This window comes from Anguilla rostrata, chromosome 2 (assembly GCF_018555375.3).
Source record: "Anguilla rostrata isolate EN2019 chromosome 2, ASM1855537v3, whole genome shotgun sequence".
Lineage (NCBI taxonomy): Eukaryota > Metazoa > Chordata > Actinopteri > Anguilliformes > Anguillidae > Anguilla > Anguilla rostrata.
In genome coordinates this window covers 2,870,729-2,889,372 of record NC_057934.1, presented here as the reverse complement: position 1 = coordinate 2,889,372, position 18,644 = coordinate 2,870,729, and the positions used below count along the sequence as shown (strand labels likewise).

General features: G+C 43.6%; 3 protein-coding genes across 5 annotated transcripts in view; all 3 read left to right on the top strand.

The window, feature by feature from the left end:
- Positions 1-317: 317 nt before the first annotated feature.
- LOC135243711 (BLOC-1-related complex subunit 7-like) lies at positions 318-18,093 on the top strand. Of its 2 annotated transcripts, XR_010326765.1 has the most exons (6): positions 318-495; positions 1,092-1,154; positions 1,583-1,626; positions 1,749-1,769; positions 1,903-2,032; positions 18,076-18,093. XR_010326765.1 is itself a non-coding variant. In XM_064315712.1 (5 exons), exons 1-5 carry the CDS (start codon positions 364-366, stop codon positions 1,952-1,954), a joined length of 312 nt encoding a protein of 103 aa, XP_064171782.1. In that variant the 5' UTR covers positions 318-363; the 3' UTR covers positions 1,955-2,710. The 2 variants fall into 2 exon arrangements, 1 of the variants encoding a protein (XP_064171782.1); XM_064315712.1 differs by lacking the exon at positions 18,076-18,093 and having other exon boundaries at positions 1,903-2,710.
- as3mt (arsenite methyltransferase) lies at positions 3,171-9,930 on the top strand. The gene is made up of 11 exons (XM_064315486.1): positions 3,171-3,263; positions 3,709-3,763; positions 3,997-4,124; positions 4,730-4,880; positions 5,206-5,342; positions 5,580-5,649; positions 5,965-6,046; positions 6,683-6,814; positions 7,525-7,667; positions 7,842-7,973; positions 9,375-9,930. Exons 1-11 carry the CDS (start codon positions 3,235-3,237, stop codon positions 9,471-9,473), a joined length of 1,158 nt encoding a protein of 385 aa, XP_064171556.1. The 5' UTR covers positions 3,171-3,234; the 3' UTR covers positions 9,474-9,930.
- The window catches only part of cnnm2b (cyclin and CBS domain divalent metal cation transport mediator 2b), a 42,281-nt gene continuing 35,796 nt past the window's right edge, over positions 12,160-18,644 (top strand). The window contains exon 1 of one of the 2 annotated variants that reach the window (XM_064315368.1): positions 12,160-13,834. In XM_064315368.1, the coding sequence (XP_064171438.1) occupies positions 12,355-13,834 (1,480 nt within the window). In that variant the 5' untranslated portion in view covers positions 12,160-12,354. The remainder of the gene's footprint in view (positions 13,835-18,644) is intronic. The other variant, XM_064315362.1, reaches the window with a different exon arrangement.

Genomic DNA, 18,644 nt, shown 5'->3' with positions numbered 1-18,644 from the left:
TAAGGCCAGAACTGCTCTGATTGTATTGATGGATCTATTCAGTATTTAGACCAGATTGCAAGTGATCTTTACTCTCATGGCTCAGACCAAAGCAGCATCAATGTACATCATACTAGTTAATAAAATTTTCATGACGTAGTGTTGTGAATTCGTTTTCTATTTTGTATATTGATTTTTTTTCCTTGTATGAACTTGCATTTCAACTGTGTAGTTTACTATATTTAGTGTTTTTTGTTACTTTTAATGAACAAGCATTGCTACTTTCAGCTCAGTACTGCTCGGTTTTTATCTACGCGATTTAATATTACGCGCAAGTATTGTCCTACACGACGCCCCGTACCTTGATTTTTCTGAAGCCGAAAAATGGGTTCTCCAGACCCGCAGCCCCGTTTTGGACAGTCCGTTAAAGGTTTATTGTCTGAGAAAGTGGGTTCTTGCAGTGGGGACGTGATAGCCCTCACTCGCCAAGTTCTAAAGGGGTCCCGCAGCCAAGAGGTAAAAAAATCGAAAATGGAACTATTCCATTTGCTATGCAACGTATGATAATCATTAGATAACCGTGGTGATGCTGAACATATCGTTGCGAACAAATAATGAATGTAATTAACTAGCTGCGATATTGAGCTACTGTTTTCTAAATGTATTTAACGCTACGCGTTACATGTTGTCTTATTCCAGAAGGAAATCTTTTAGGTTCAGTACAGAGAAACTGTCTTGCAGCCTATCATGTGATTTTAATTACGGGAAGGGTTGCCATGTTGGAGAAATGGGGAGTTATCACGTATATAAGGGATAGATATGAGGGGCCTTGTGGAAACACATTTTATAATAGGATGATTCGTCTAAAAAGTGGAAGGAATTAAATTTCTCTCGCATTTGTTAATGTGGTCAGTCAACTATATTTCTGATATAGTCAATGGCAGCATTATCCCACTCAAGAACTCAAACCATCCGAACCCTTCCCCGAAGGAGATCATTAGCAAACGTGTCGTAGTGCCTTAGATAAAGTTACTGATTGCTGCTGAGTGGAGCTGCATGTTGGAGTCTAGCTCACTTATTTTTACTAACTGTTGTTTCCACACACCTTCCAGCTCCTTGGCCAGGCAGCACGGAACATGGTACTGCAAGAAGATGCGATACTGCATTCTGAGGATGTAAGCAATTGTCCATCGTGCTTAAAATATGAATTTTATAATGAGCTTGTTATCCCACTGTTCGCAACAAATTAGTGAAACGATGTTGAAGATTGTTATGTTCAATACATAATCCCAGTATACCGCACCGTACCAAGCATTGTACAGTTCTCTGTACTGATGTACTATTTCTTAGTTTCGTATTAAAGGTAGGCTGATGTGTTATTTAAGTATTCCCAGTGCTGGAATGTGGCATTCATGTCAGTTATACTTTGTATTAGTGGTGCCTTGTATTATCCTGATCAAGATCATTAGCATTGTTTGCTTGTTAGGAAATAAATTGCTCCACAAAAAAAGTGAAATTCAACGAATCGTCTGTAGATATTATGTCTAAAGTTTTTTCAAAATCAGTAAATCAGTTTTGATGAAATTATTATTTTGCATTTCAGAGTCTGAGGAAAATGTCAATTTTAACCACCCACTTGCAATATCAGTAAGTATGACTCAGTATTTAAGAAATTTGGTTGATTTTTTTTTACTGTGAATAAACGTTACCAAGACTGAATGATGGAATGAATGTATATTTATGTTTTGTTTCTGTTTCATGCCAACCAGGCAAGAAGCTATACATAAAAAGTAAGTAAATAGTAGTCATTGTTAATGGCAATAAAAAAACATTGCAATCAAAGTTTACTATAACACACACAAAAAAGATGTAGAATTACGAATAAACTTAACATGCATTTATTTTTTCTTTCTTTCTTTTCAGTGTGGAACACTCCAGAAATCTTCAGGGCCAACTACATCACTTACTGAAATAAATGCAAAGTTGTTATTTGTGTGATACTGGTGGCAGCGGTGTAGCATAGCGGTCGGGGAACTGGGTTTGTAGCTCAAACGTACCTTGAGAAAGGTACTTAACTCGAATTTCTTCAGTAAAACGTATCCAGACTTATAAATGGATTGCACATAAAAACATCTGTGTAGGTCGCTGTAAATTTGAGTGTCTGTCGAATGCTGAAATGTAATGTAAATGTAATGCAATATGAATTTACCTTGCTGGCGACTACTTTGTTGTTTCAACATGTACGATGAACTGTAGACTCCACTTGAGTTCCCAGATCTTGGATTAGACGTTGTTGAGCAAATGTTGTGGTAAAACATTGTATTTCATTGTTTCTTTTTTTATTTTTTTTTAAAGGCAAACGTAAAGCTTATATGATGGGCAAGCGATAGGCTTTGTGCCAAAGTGGAAAGTTCGGAGATAATTGTCTTGATTGCATAGATCTGATAAGCATGTTTTTGAATTACTGTATCGTCTTAGCTAACCTCTGTCCAATGGGGGGTCTTACTGCCTGAGAAATAGAGGGGCTTAGATTACAGTACTACGTTGTCACAGGTTTTTTTTTTTTTGTCAACAAACGCAGGCAGGCTAATTATATTTTGCCATACCTTTCTGATTTCGAATTCACACTGTAAATGTCTGTAACTTTTGTGTTCTAATGAAATGTTGCAGTCCACCAAATATACTGGCTTGGTGTGAAATAGATGTGAAATAAAAGTGTGTAACACTGAAAGTATTTGTTGGCATAATTTCCTTACAAGGGATTGGATAGTAGGTATATATAGTAGATACACCAGCAAAATTTGTTTACTTGCACATGGCACACATGGTTTGAAATAGTCAGTATTAGGTTAAATTAATTTATTGTGAGTATATTAAGGGAAGGAGAGTATTTTAAAAAAGTTGCTATATTTTCATTCAAATAGTTTTGAGTAGTTGGTCATACGTAATAGGTATAATCGGGAACAAGTTGTTCACGTTCATGCAGCCACAACCTTTACAGTAGAAACCCAGCTCCCTGAACATTATGCAACACTGCCTTCAAGTCTAATCCCAAATTTAGGCGTTTTAAAAATATTTCGGAAATTTTAGTGTGGGAATACGTAGGATTACATGATTGATAACTGATTTTAAATGTCACTATGTTCGAACCGTCTGTATGGGCGTCAGTTAAATATGAAACATTTTTGAGGGTTTTTTTATGGTGCTGGCAACACACAGGAAATCGGAGTCAAAGTCTGAGGTCATTTCTCAGTCATGGCGGAGTGTAAGAAAGGCACGCGCAGGTAACGAGCCGACTGTCTCGCGTTTTATAGAATCACCAGCTCGTTATATTTATTCGAGCGTCACGTGTATTTTTGAATGACAAGTGAGCATGGTAGCTAGCTAACTAAACTTAGAATTAAAACTGCTTGTCAGAATCTATTTGCTCTCGTGTCAGCTGCTGGATCTTTAGCACCCTCAGTGGCAACCTCAGTGATAAGTCACGGGATAGTTTAAAAACATCGGACATTATACAGGTGTAAAATTGGGCTAAACGAATGTAACCTTGTCAAAAGTAAGGAAATTAGATATTAATTTGTTTAAGCCTAATGTGTTGTTTTACCATTAGACTAGTTGTTAAATATTAGCTGTGTGCATTCAAATTCCATCACATGATGGGATGAAGGATTATTATTATTATGGAAGATGCATTTATACTATGAGTGCCTGTTCCCTCTTTTTTCATAGTGAGTGTTCAAAGGACTGTGCCTCTCATGAACTGAAGATTCATGACGATGTTAAGGTACTGTTCTGTCATGGGCTTCAATACAACAATCTGTAGAACAAATGAACTTATCTTACCCACAACCAGTGCTTTGGCTTTGTACAGGGAGAGAGAGGGAGGGAGGGAGGGAGGGAGAGAGTGAAAAATCAGTCTTGAATTGCGTAGACAAGGAAGAATAAATGACACTGGAAAGGGCAATGGCATGAATTCATGAATTCATTTTGTTGAATAATTAGTGACCCCCTCCGTAGGATTACTACGGAAAGAGGCTGAAGAAGACCGCTGACCTCAAGAGCAACGCTTGCGTCGCCCCGGCCAGACCTATCCCAGCCTACATCCGCACGGCCCTGGCTGACGTGCATACGGATGTCACCGACAGGTTAAATAACCCTCTGAACCTGCTGGCTGGGACTGCGCAGCTCTGTCAGTCGCCAGCAGAGGGCGCCACAGCAACTGCAGACCAGTCACTCAGACTTACGGCACACCGGAGTATCTTGAGCACATCCAGCATTGCTAATCGTCCTATCCTGTAGTAGTAGCAGTAGTAGCCGCAGCAGTAGTAGCAGTAGTAGTAGTAGCTGTAGTAGTAGCAGTCGTAGTAGTAGCAGCAACAGTATTAGCAGTATCAGCAGCAGTAGTAGCAGCAGTAGTAGCCGCAGCAGTAGCAGTAGCTGTAGTAGTAGCAGCAACAATAGTAGCAGTATCAGCAGCAGTAGTAGCAGCAGTAGTAGCCGCAGCAGTAGCAGTAGCTGTAGTAGTAGCAGCAACAATAGTAGCAGTATCCGTAGCAGTAGTAGTAGCAGTAGCAGCAGTAGTAGCCGCAGCAGTACCAGTAGCTGTAGTAGTAGCAGCAACAGTAGTAGCAGTATCAGCGGCAGTAGTAGCAGTAGTAGTAGTAGTACTATACTGTAGATGTTTGCTTACCCCTACATTTCAGGCGTGTTTTGGTCTGTCTGGTAACTCGGCGCCATTGTCCCCCTGCAGGTACTACGGTTGTGGCCTGGTGGTCCCGGAGTGTTTGGAAGGGTGCAGGGTCCTGGACCTGGGCTGTGGCAGCGGCCGGGACGTCTACATGCTGAGCCAGCTGGTGGGACAGAAGGGCCACGTGACGGGGGTGGACATGACCCAGGAGCAGGTGCAGAGGGGTGCTGTTTTAATTCTGGGCCATGCGAGGCCTTTACCTGCTTCAGCAACAAGGCTGCGGAATGGGGAGGATTCACAGTTTGTGATTGTTCAAACTCTGTGTGTTCGCAGAGTTCAGTTGCACTAGTTCTGTTTTAGACCCTCTCTCTCTCTCTCTCTCTTTTCATTTTTCTTTTAGTGTTCTTGACCCCTTGATTGTCCGCAGCATTTGTTTTGTGCTAACGTGAACTTCAGAATACATTTGTTCAACAAAATGTAAAGAAAAAGGAAAAGATAATTTTCTGTGTAAAAAATGACTTGAGTCTTTCAATTTGCAGCTTGTAGTGGCCAGGAAGTACATTGAACACCACACTCAGAAGTTTGGGTTCAGCGAGCCAAATGTGGACTTCATTCAAGGATACATTGAGGGCCTGGAAGAGGCGGGACTGAAAGAGAATTCCTTTGACATCATAATGTAAGATGGCTCTCTGTTCTGAATAATAAATTTATCTCTGCACTGTGATATTTATCGTAGCCAACCATAATAAGCATGCACTCAGGATCATGCATTATTCTGTCCCGCTGTTCTGTTGGGGTTTTAAAAAGCTTTACTGGGGGTGCCTTGTTTTCGTTCATTCACACAATAATTGAAGTTGTTCCCTGTGGTTTTTCTCTGAAATCCGAAACTGAATTTGTTGACTCGCTGCTGCAGATCAAACTGTGTGGTGAATCTGTCTCCAGACAAGCCGCGCGTTTTGAGGGAGGCCTTCCGTGCGCTCAAGGTAAAGGACGTCTCATTGGCCAGCTGCGTCCCCCTGGTGTGAACAAACTGTCTGCTTTCCAGTCTGACTCATAATTCACTCGCGTAATCCAGAAGAGGTGAACGTCACATTTGAGTCATGCGACGTCGCGCAACATCAGAGCAGACGTATACTTTCCTCTCATAATTTGTCCATAATTCTGCGCGAGGACGTCGCCGAGCCGACACGGTCATTATTTATTTAACGGGACCGTAAGACGAACGCGTCCCGCAAGCCTGATCGCGTTGCCTCGCGCCCGGCACAGGCGACGGGCCTGAATCTGACGCTGTGTTTCAGGATGGAGGAGAGCTGTACTTCAGCGATATTTACAGCAGCTCCAGGCTCCCCGAGGACATCACGTCTCACAAAGTCCTGTGGGGTAAGGAAACAGGAAGCGCTTTATTTCACCTTATCCAGTATGGATATGCCGGGCAGTCAGGATGTAATATACGTACCTCTCAATATGTAAACTGAACACATTGTGTGTGTGTGTGTGTGTGTGTGTATGAGTGTATGTGAGTTTGTGAGTGTGGGTGTGAGTGTGTGTACATGAGTGAGTGAGTGAGTAAGTGTGTGTAAGAGTGTGTAATGTGTGTGTGTGTGTGTGTACATGTGTGCCTGTGTGTCTCGCTGAATTAGTGGTTGAAAGAACTCTTCTGGAGTAATGACCTCTTTTGAGAGCTATACGTTCTGTGTGTTGCTAGGTGAGGAAGGAAGTTGTTCTGTGTGTTGCTAGGTGAGGAAGGAAGTTGTTCTGTGTGTTGCTAGGTGAGGAAGGAAGTTGTTCTGTGTGTTGCTAGGTGAGGAAGGAAGTTGTTCTGTGTGTTGCTAGGTGAGGAAGGAAGTTGTTCTGTGTGCTAGTGAGGAGAATTGTCTTGTGTTGCTAGGTGAGGAAGGAAGTTGTTCTGTGAGTTTCTAGGTGAGGAAGGAAGTTGTTCCGTGAGTTTCTAGGTGAGGAAGGAAGTTGTTCTGTGAGTTTCTAGGTGAGGAAGGAAGTTGTTCTGTGTGTTGCTAGGTGAATGTTTAGGTGGGGCGCTGTGCTGGGAGGACCTGGTGCGTCTAGCGGAGGAAGTTGGGTTCTGCTCTCCTCGACTGGTCACTGCCAGCGCCGTCACCGTGGACAACGAGGAACTGGAGAGCATCCTTGGTGAGTACGAGCGAACAGAGTCAGAAATAATCAGGAATAAAACTAACCCTTCGGAGTTTAAGCGTAGAATGAAAAATAAAACTAAACTTCTGGAGTTTAAGCGTAGAGAGGAGAATAAAACCAACCCTCCACAGTTAAGTGTAGAGAGGAGAATAAAACCAACCTTTAGAGTTTAGATTTCATATGAAAGTATACTATATAATGCCTGAGTCTGAGATATACGAGGAGCACATGTGTGAAGTTCACAGTTCACTGGGTGTGGGAGTCAGTAGTGTGTTGTACGGGGCTTGTAACCAGAGGGGGAAAGTCCAGGGGTCAGAAGGAAGTCCTACCATGTGTTTCCTCCACCCATGAACTCCCATGAGCCAGCTGAACTCACTGATCAGTTCTGCCTCCTGGGTGAGGAATTGTGCTAATTAGCAAATTCAGGTGACTGGAACGAAGTACTGAGGAGGACTTTTACTTTCTGAACCTGGATTTTCCACCTCTGCTCGTTTTTTTTTTGCAGATTGCACATATGTTGACTTATCTTTTGATATTTCTCAACATTTAACCTTTAAACTGTTTCGACAGACAGTGTGTGGCATATAGTTTGGACGTGGGTAAATTAAATAGTTGAACTTAAAGTGAGCCACACTTGGAATCTATATCGCTTTCGCTCACTTTGGAAAACATCACTGGTCCTCCTTTTTCCTCCCGTGTAATTTCAGGCGACTACAAGTTTGTCTCTGCAACTTACCGTCTCTTCAAGATCCCGAAAAACATCCAGAAAAAGAGCTGCTTCCTCACATACGATGGAAACATCACAGGGTCTGAGAAGGCCTTGGAGTTTGACTGTCACTATACATTTAAGGTTTGCAAACACTGCATCGCCATAGTCAGAGTTGTTTCCTAGATTGCAGTAGACGTCTGTGACTTATTCTTACAGAGGCTGCGTTAAACCTTTTGAATTACAAATGAGGGGGGATAAAAAATCAGTGCTGGGTGAGAAAACCCACACGATTAGATAACCTGCTTGAACTCGCAGGCGAATGATGTCGTGGAGGTGGACGGAGAGCTGGCCAGCATCCTGAAGAACTCCAGGTTTGCGGAAGAGTTCACCTTTCAGCCGGACGCTCAGAGATCGCTCTCTGGATCCTGCTGTCCTCCGACAGCCAAGGTGGGTGCTGATGCTGAGACTCGAGCAGCCCTACTCAACTCCAGGTCCTGTGAGCCGCAGTGTTAGCAGGTGTTTGCTCCAACCCTGCACTAAACCACCGGACTTCACTAATGAGCTCACTTCCTGAACCAAGCAGGTGTAATAACGAGTGAAATCTAGTGGTGTAGTGTAGGGTTGGAGCGAATAGCTGGGGACACTGCATCCTGCAGGAACTGGAGTTGAGTAGGGCTGGACTGGAGAAGTTTCAGTGCACCTTACCGAGCACTGAACGTGTTTAAAGGTGCAGTGCAAGGGATGCTCATATCTGGCCCTCAAGGCAAGTAGCGCTTCTGGTTTTCTTTGCTGCCTGATGGGTAATTTAATGATTAATGCCAGTGATTGGGCCAGAGGTGTAACTCACCTGATGTCCCAGGTTTAATTCCTAAGGTTCCTAATTAGAGGGGAAGAATGAAAACCAGCAACACTACTGGCCTCCAGGGCCAGATTTGAGAATCCCTAGTCTAGTGTCTTAAAGTTTATGTCAGCGTGTGTCAAAATTATGTTCTGTGATCGGTTTGGGAGTTGATGGGATTTCTGCTTAATGATCAGAGGAACTTGATCTTGTCGTTAATCGAAGAGCTGACGCAACAAGAAATGACCAAGATAGGGTCATTTTTTGAACACAGTTGGCCTGATGCTAGGATGAAATTACACTTGATTGAACATGAAACACACTTGTGAACTCTACACTTTGTACGCCTTATGTTTCTCATTTTGTGTCACTGTTAAAACTTTTTCCTTACTTTATTACTTTATTGTGCAGATCACAATTGCTTTATTGTGCAGATCACGTAGAGGCTCATTGTAACACACATACATGCATATGGGTGTTACCTCACAGTCTGGACACTTTCTGAAACTATGATGAGTCCAATGAACAGTTTCAGCTCATATACTTACAAAATTCACCACTCAAGCTGTGTGCAATAAAAATGTGGATAAGATAGCTCATACCAATACAAGATAAAAGTTATGAAATGTTTTGCGGGCACAATTCTCTTTTGCTCAGGGTAACTTCAACCTCTGCTTCAAATAATATAGCAATTTGCAATTGAGAAATGAAACAAGATAAATGCACAATATTGTACACAAGATGTAATAGTCAACCATCTGGTAGACGCTGTTATCCAGAGATATACTCTATATTTTTCCTGAAGCAATTTAGGCCATGTACCTTACTCACTGGCACAAGTGGTAATGCCTCACTTGGGATTCAAACCTGCAAGCCTTCAGTTGCTAGTTTGTGCAATGCTACCACTGCCATATGTGTCCCTTATTATGTCATTAATATATGTATGCCGTTATACATAATTTTAAAATTTAACTCATTTCCATTTTTGTTTTAACAATTCCTTCATTCAGGCGATCCCTGTGAACCCTTTTGAACTTGCTGAGAAGATAAAAAGTGGTGGGACAGCCACAGGGGGGTGCTGTGGAGCACAGAAATCCTGTGGAAAGTGAGATTTGACCACAAAACAAGAAAACATATCATGTTGCCAAAGTCAGGCTACACACGTGTATTGATATATAAGAGTGTGTTTTTATTATGAATATGATTAAGACACATAAATTGTTCATGTCTATGATGAAAGTGAAATGCTGATTAGTGTTTACTTGATGAAGATCCTGAACTGATTTTAAAATACCAGCAGGGGAAACCGCAAAGCTTTTTTTTTTCTTTTTAGGAAGCACTTAATTTGTTTTGATTTCATCCTGAAATCCTGTTCTGTTCATTTATGTACCTGAAGTCAGGTAAACAAGTTTACAGCTGTCATATTCAATCTTTGTATGTGTTGAACATGAAAGGACTTGTTAGTCGTGGGTTAAGTGTACAGAGACACTCAAACCTTTTGTAATGAAGAATCCATTTTGATTGCACACTTAACACTGCTTACGATCAATAAATATGTGGAGCGCACCACAGCGTCGCCCTCTTCATCTGGGAGGAATCTCAGAGTTTGTACCGGACAACAAACTGTTCCTCTCCGAGAACATCACAGCAGTGTCCCCACACGTGAAGATTCTTTCTGTACGACATCCGAAAATTTGTCCCAACGCTCGCAAAGCCGCGTCACTCCCCCTCTTAACTCCCTCCACTGGCTGCCAGTATCCGCGTGCATCAAATTCACAAGCTTGGTGCTAGCTTGGCGCTAGTTTGGTACTAGCTTGGTGCTAGCTTGGCGCTATTTTGGTGCTAGCTAGCGGCTAGCCTTCGGGTAACGGAAGGTACAGCTCCATTAACTCTAACCCTCCGCTGGCTTTAAAATATCTTTGAAGGTTTATCAGACCCCACATACCAACTAGACCTCTCCGTTCTGTTACCTCTGAGCACCTGCCCCCCCCCCCCTTCCCAGTGCAGTCAGGGGCAAAAAGACCCCACCCCCCCCCCCCCTTCAGATTGCACCATGGCTCCCCTGAACCCCTCCCTTTGGATATCCTCTCTTTGGATTTCCTTTTGGCGATAATGGCATAAGAATGGCTATGCGAAGATACGTTATCTGTCTAGTGGTATTTTCTTTTGTCACAGTGCAAACTGCTGTTTGTTAGGTTAACAGTACATGTATTGATGTTAAATATAGACCTTCTGCGCCTTGGTGATATCACACATTTTATTTTATTCCTGAGACTAAGACTGACGCTCTCCTCTTCTGTGAGCTGCTCGGGATAATAAGTGTCTGTTAATTGAAACCTTTCATGAAGTGAAACCAGCCATTTTAAAATGATGGACTAAATATAAATAATGTGTTTTCTAACTATTATGCATAATCGTACAGTATCTTCCAGTATCAAGGAAATTAGAAAACCACAGGACCTAGTGAGAAGTAAGCTGTGGAGAATTATGTTTGTCTTCTCTGTGCTGTACGTCTCACTCTGATCTGATAGCTCAGATACTGACTGGAAATCTTTCCGAATATCTTGTCTTTGGATTCCCTGCTGTGTCTGGCTTCATTCTCCCTCTTCCATGTTTCCTCCCCCCCCTCCATCTTTCAACATTTACTTCTTTAAAGTGACTGAGCCAGACCCAGAGCTGAAGGTGTGTGTTCTACCAACAGAAGTGGGTGGGTGAAAGACTTCTGCAGAGACTCCTCCCCCCGTTCTCCCTTCGTCCAATCAAATTTCACCGTGACCTGTCATTCCCATATTTTTCAAACCAGTGACTCAAGATTTGCAGCGTTCATAACCTCCCCTTTTTGACACTAGTGACTGATCCATCGGTGCCACAATTTCTTTAAAATTCAGACCTTTCCGGCTGGCTCCATGGAAACCATGCCTTGTGTTGCCATTAATATTAATATCTTCCCCCCCTCTCAGACTCTTAATTATTCCCTCTTTCATTCTATCTGCCCATTCAATGGCAGTTGATGTTAAGCCCCCCCCGCTCTCACTAGTGCTCTTCAGAGCCGAGCCCTCTTCCCCCACCCACTTCATTATATAAGGTGACCCTGTGTTCCACCTGTGGAAAATGCCAATGGCAAAAAACAACAAGGAAACACTAAGCCGGGTTGAATGAAGGTTGAAGGTAATTAATACACACACACATGTGCATAATTACGCTTCACGCCCTGTCTACTACACGACATTGTTAAAGACTGCAATTTAATAGTGCATTTAATATTACTTCTTTTGGAAATCAATGATTTGTTATATAAAAGATTTCAAAAACTTTGCTACAGAACAGGAGATAAGAATGTGCACTCAGGACATCCCTAAAGTTCTCAGCACTGAGATAGGCTAGGTAGGCTTTTTAAAAAATAATTAGGGCACCGATATACAACTATTTATTCAGAAGCAAGGCTGTCAAGTATCCTAATGCAAGAAGCTGCCAGCGACAGACGCAGTCTTTCAGAACACGCTGCATTAACGCTTATTCCCGTCCGGCACGTCCTGCGAAGTGCTGTCTCACAACTGCCGCACGCGCCTGTCCTTTCCAGATGTTTGAAGACAGGAGCTAAACGTTTTGCTGCCGAAGTCCACTCCCATCTTCTTTAGTTATTGGTTGCCTGGGAATCCATCAGGAGAAGTCACGAGGAAAGTCCTGCCTTGGTTCTGCGTGTGATGTCCGCTTGTTTTGGATTTTCATTCGCTACGGGACTGGCGAATGGCCCGCCCTCGTCCTGCTGCCCCCTTGGATTGGGTAAGAGGGTCGCCCGTCTGTGGGAAATCAGCAGAAGCACGAGTTCATACAGAGCTCGCGCTGCTCTGCAATGTTTCAGACGCGGAGTGGAAGCAAGCAAGCCCGATGCACGAGTCAAGGCAACCAGCAGCGGAGATGAAGGCCGACTCCGATTGGCTCTGATTTTTAAAAGCCCTTTTCATTCAAAAGAGGTTGCCCATTATCAACATGGCAGAGCAGTCGGCCCCAGTACCCTCTGCAAAAATGGCGGCACTTAACCGGGTTCGAGCCTTTACTCTGGTTTTCTTAACTGTCAGCGGTTGTTTCGTTTGCTCGACGAATGGCAAGGAAGTGACAGAAGAGACGGTAATCATAGGTATCAGACTGGAGGACACGGACGATATTTCCTATATGGACAAGGGCTATTTGCGGGTCAGCGAAAGGTCTCATGTCAAGCTGAGGGTCTATGGGCAAAACATTAATAACGAGACGTGGTCCAAAATTGCTTTTACGGAGCACGAGCGGACCAGAGTCCCCGGAGACGGTGACAGCTCAGCTGGGAACAAGAGCCGGGACGATACGTCTAGTTTCCATCCATGTGGGATCAGAACTTCGGATATCATCATCCTGCCCAACATAATCTTAAACAGAAAAACGTCGGGAGTAGTTGAGATTGAAGTCAAACCTCTTAGGAAGACGGAGCGGAGTAAAATGTATTACCTGTGCATCGCCACCTCCGCTCACGCAGTGGCGGGCTTGCACGACCCATGGACCGAGAACACTTGGATTTATCACGATGGAGATGACACGAAAGTAATGGTGGTGGAGGAAAAAAAGTTTTTGCTTCCCTTCTGGCTGCAGGTCATTTTCATCTCGATGCTGCTCTGCCTTTCGGGCATGTTCAGCGGGCTAAACTTGGGTCTGATGGCGCTGGACCCCATGGAGTTACAGATAGTTCAGAACTGCGGCACCGAAAAGGAGAAGAACTACGCGAGGAAGATTGAGCCCGTTCGCAGTCAGGGGAATTACCTACTGTGCTCCCTTCTGTTGGGGAACGTCTTGGTGAATACTACACTGACCATTCTCTTGGATGACATTGCGGGATCTGGATTGATTGCGGTTGTGATGTCGACCATCGGGATTGTAATTTTCGGTGAAATTGTGCCGCAAGCCATATGCTCAAGGCACGGCCTTGCAGTTGGTGCAAACACTATATTCTTGACCAAATTTTTCATGCTGCTTACGTTCCCCGCTTCGTACCCAGTGAGCAAACTTTTAGATTACCTTTTGGGTCAAGAGATAGGAACCGTGTACAACCGAGAAAAACTGCTGGAGATGCTGCGAGTGACGGATCCGTACAACGATTTGGTCAAAGAGGAGCTGAACATCATTCAGGGAGCACTTGAGCTCAGGACTAAAACCGTGGAAGACGTCATGACCCCGCTGCGAGACTGTTTCATGATTGCCGGGGATGCCATCCTCGACTTCAATACGATGTCTGAGATTATGGAGAGCGGATACACGCGAATCCCCGTCTTCGAAGGGGAGAGATCTAACATCGTGGACCTGCTGTTTGTGAAAGACCTGGCGTTCGTGGATCCGGACGACAGCACCCCACTGAAAACCATCACCAAGTTCTACAGTCACCCCTTGCACTTTGTGTTCAACGACACCAAGTTGGACGCAATGCTGGAGGAATTTAAGAAAGGTGAGGCAATTTATTTACGTTGTTGTTTTTGTGCCCGTTGACAGTGATGGACTGGCGGTGACACACTGGCATGTTGTCTTACACGTTGAGCAAGCGAGGTTTTCCTCCGCACTAGGGACCTATGCAGGAACAAACAAACACTTGCATACCTCCTCGTGCAGCATCTTTGAACCTAATGCGGCCCAACAGCTGTGGTCCGCGCCTTAGACCGGCAGATCCGAGCAATGATTGTCGCGCGACCGCGTCCGCTGTAGCATCTTAATTAGATATAGTCGAATGTTTTACCGAACATACGCTTACGCCTCATAAATATACTTATAACTGTGTGCACACGCGTTCAGGTAGCTACATACTGTATGCTGAATTCAATGCTGCTATCCATTTGTTTTTAACAGTCTATATTTTACCACGGCCGTTTATTTAAAAAAAAAATGAAACTAGTAAAATTATTATCATTAATGGTGTGCGAAGTTAAGCAGATGACCCTTACTTGTTCTGGCGGAACGTAAAAGCGAAAGTAATTTATTTATAAGGCTTCGCTGAGGTCAAGCTGTGAGCACCTGCTTACATTTAATTTGCCCGGCTCATCGGAATGATTACGAATGTTGCAATATTAATGAAAAGATTTTACACTTCAGCAGCGATTTTCCACCCAAAGGGGCGTTGAGCCCTGGGGAATTCTGTTTCAGATTGTGTTTGTGTTTACACTGCAGTTTTGCATGACTTTACAGAAAGGGACATCAGCGATCACTGGAATATTTAAGCACAGCCAAATTTAGTTTAAGTTCCCTGGGTGTTTGGTTTAAATACACTGAAGTAAAAGACAAAATAATAATAAGAATTATTATTATTATTTTGTTTGTTACGCAACTGATAATGTTGTTGTGAACTGGTTAAAACATATAAAGTCTCTTTAATTTTCCTGACTGTATACACATTACATCCTGAAACTGTGGAATATACTGATTTAGCTCCATTTCAAGAAAGGGATGGAGAATGACCTTGAGTGTGCTGATTGTTTTTGAGTTTGTGTTACCCTGTCAGTGATTTCTACAGTGATTTATGTGCATGCAGATGTAGGCTACAGGCCTAAATGTTTTTGTTTTTATTTATTTTTTGTCTATGAAATTGAACATAATTGATGTTGAACGGTGAGTTGGGAAGCCCGGTTGACGATAAGATGTTCTGACCGCTTTCTTCAGGAGCGTGGGCCTTTCTACTCTGCACCCCACGTCCAGGAAAAGTGCTTAGCGTGGAGAAAGACACGGAAAACATGATTATGTTCCCCCGTGTGTACACCGGGGGGACGCTGGCTCAGATTAAATCTGGCCACGATGTGCTTTTTCCTTCACTTTTTGGAATAACAAAGTTAAGGCAGGCGTTTGGCTGCACGCGCTCATTTATTACAGCATCCTTAATTTCAGTCGCCGCTGAGCTCATAAAGTTGCATCGGCAATGAAAAAAAGTAACGTTTCCTTAATCTCTTTAAAGAAAATTATTCAGTGTGTTGGCGCTGGACTGAGTAAAACGGTGTTTGTTTGTGTTCTGCTGTAAGGATTTGGCATGATGCATTTCAGTATCTTCTCATTCTCAGTCCCGTCCCACATCCGCAAACCTCCCGTGACGGACCACGTTCTCGCGCTCGAAACACCTGCGCGTTTCCCGTCAGAGAAGTGCCGTTTATCTCTGGCCATCGCCTCCACCCCCCGTTTACCGTTAATGTTTATAAAGTCCCTCTCTCTTTTCTCTCTGTTTTCGAATGCGTCAGGCCGTGAGAGAACGGGGCGAGCCGCGCCAAGGTTATCAGGTGGGGCATCGTGTTTGTGGACCTGCTTAATCACTCTCCCTTTAACGCCTGCTTCTGAGTGATGGTGGAGAATTTACTCTTTTGTTGAGCCCCTGGAATGCAGTTGTTTGGATAATGAATAACAGCTCTAACCCCCAACCCCTCACACACACACACACACACACACAAACACACCCCCCCCCACACACACACACACACACTGACACACGCACACAAACACACACACACACCCCACAAACCCCAGTGTGTTTACACCGCTCAACAGTATATTTGCCTAGCACTTTTTGATGGCCTTTTGAATGGTACGTATTTTTTTTTGTCCGCGAAAGGAATGTGAAAAATCTGAAGTAAAGTTTAGACTACATCCAAGATGGGAGGAAGGACAGCAGAGCCTCGGCTTGCATGGTGTGATATAGCTACTGGCTGACTGAGGTTCGGTCAGTGAAAAGTCACTAATTGCTTATGAGGCAGTGATTTTCCTGTGATTAACTCCTCTTTCACCAGCTAATTACTGGTCTGACCCGCATGAATTCTGGGAGTGAAATGTGTTTCGGTGATGAACAATCAATGACCTCCCATTTTTTTTAGGTGATGTTGTGGAAGAGGGCAAAACCGTTTCCCTGGAGATCGACCCTCCTGTGTGTTTTAATTTCAACCCTAATTTGGCTCACCTGACTCTGCAGCAGCTGAACAACCTCTCTTGCTGTTGAGTGAGGTGTGCTTTGTTATCTGTTGGAGTGAAACCCTTCAGGACGGTAGATCTCCAGGTACAGGGTCGGGCAGCCCTGCTCTAGCTGTTGAGTGAGGTGTGCTTTGTTATGATTGGAGTGAAAAACCTGCAGGACGGTAGATCTCCAGGTACAGGGTTTGACAGCTCTGTTTTAGTAGAACCCTACCACAGTTAATTCTGCTGGGACAGGTTTCAGGTGCTGGGACGGTAAAGATTCCTACAGGACGGGGTTGCTGTAGGAATGAACAGCGCAGGTGTTTTGCACATTTTGTGACAGGTGCTAACGAGTGCTCGCGCGCTAAAGTGTTTTTTGTTGCTCCAGAGTCACGCTCTGCCCCAAATGTGTTTGAGTGTGAGCCTTTGGCACAGAGCTGGCCTATGAACAGTTCCACATGTCAGTGGGGAAACACTGAGACTTAACTGCATTGCTTTAGGTAAGGAGTAGCAGGTGCTGAAAATGGTGCAATCTTCTTTAGGGGCATAAAATGTCATAGTCATATTGTTCAAACATTTCATCCAAGGATTCTTTGTTAAAATGTACAATTGTATGCTACATGACACACATCTCAGTGCAAATGAGCGAAACGTCAGCAGAATGATCAGTTTTGCTGGACTGAGTGCTGCAGATCGATTGCATCTCGCCGTCATCAGTTTCTCAGCAAAATGTGACAGACCTGAAGAAGAAACTATATGAGTGCATCAGTTGTGTTTCAGTGAGATAAGAAGATTGCATCATTTTAAACTAGGGCCAACCTTTAGACCAGTTTCACTTGTGTACCACTGAATTTACTATCTGTATTAATGTGCCTTCACCCCAAAATTAATTTGATATAACGTCCAACTGGATGTATACCTATTAAGCCAACACCTAACGGTATTGATTACGACGCCATTATTAAATAGAGAGATGCTTTGTGTAACGTTTAGGTTGTTGCAAGGAAGACCTTTGGCAAGCTCATACAGTTGGCCAGCATAACATTTACGCTGCAGACATTTATACAGCTGGATACAAACCGAAGCAATGCAGGTTAAGTACTTTGCCCAAGGGTGCAACTTTTCATCCATCGTGAGCTATACTGTAGGAAATGTTTGCTTAAGATGTTCCCACGTACCCTACGTTAACAACATGACACTATTTTAAATGATATTGACTGTTGAACGGATGTGACTGGACACCATTAAAGATTACACGTCAGTTTTGACATAGTCGAGCTTAAGAATACAAACGAATGAGGCAGTCATCGTGACAGGAGGTTGCACAGACAGATACATGTAAATATAATTTGAAATTAGATGACTCGGGTAGTGCCTTGTGAAAGCAGTCGTGTAACACCAGTGAAACTGTGTTCAGGGGTGAGGTAGTGATAATACTGGACAAGGAGGGGGGTGGAAGAATGTGCTGTGAGCGGCCATGTTGACATTGCATTACAGGCATTTAGCAGACGCCCTAATCCAGAGCGATTTACACATCTTTTACATAACATTTACACTGCAGACATTTATACAGATGGATACATACCGAAGCAATGCAGGTTAAGTACTTTGCCCAAGGGCGCAACGGCAGTGCCCTACCCGGGAATCAAACCTGTGACCTTTAGGTTACAAGACCGGCTCCCTACCCATTACACTACACTGCCGCCCGTGCGTTCAAATACGTGCGCCGCCAAAGGTGGCCTTTGCAGCGGTCATGTCTGAAACCTAAAGGTTGCGGGTTTGATTCCCAGGTAGTACACTGCCGTTGTACCCTTCATCAAGGTGATTAGCCTGAATTGCACCAACGAAAAATGTCCCTTTCTACAGCCAGGCCAGAATAGCGTTCTCAGGTGCCCATTACATTGCATAACGGCCATTTTAAATGGGCTCTTATCCAGAATGGCTTACACGGGTTTTTTTTTTTTTTTTTTAAGATAAGTGCATATGCTAAATCACAGTAATGCAATGTCATTAATGTCCGTGAACCCTATTCTGGCCTGGAAGCAGGAAGGACAGTTTGCTGGGTTGAACTAAAAAGACGATGAATTTGCGTACGAAACGATCTCAGAATCGGATACAGGTGTGTGGTACGAACGATGAGAAAAGGGCTTCCGCATTCCCACCTCTACCTGAGCCCACCTTTTTGTTTAATGTTTTAAAACACATTAATGAGCTTGTGCAACGATGGCTTATGGAAAAAACGCTGTGAAATGAATGGTCAATTAACCCGGGAGGTCAACTCATGTCTCCTTCACTTGAACGTTGAGGAGCTTGGTAAAATAATAACGTCTGAAATTAAT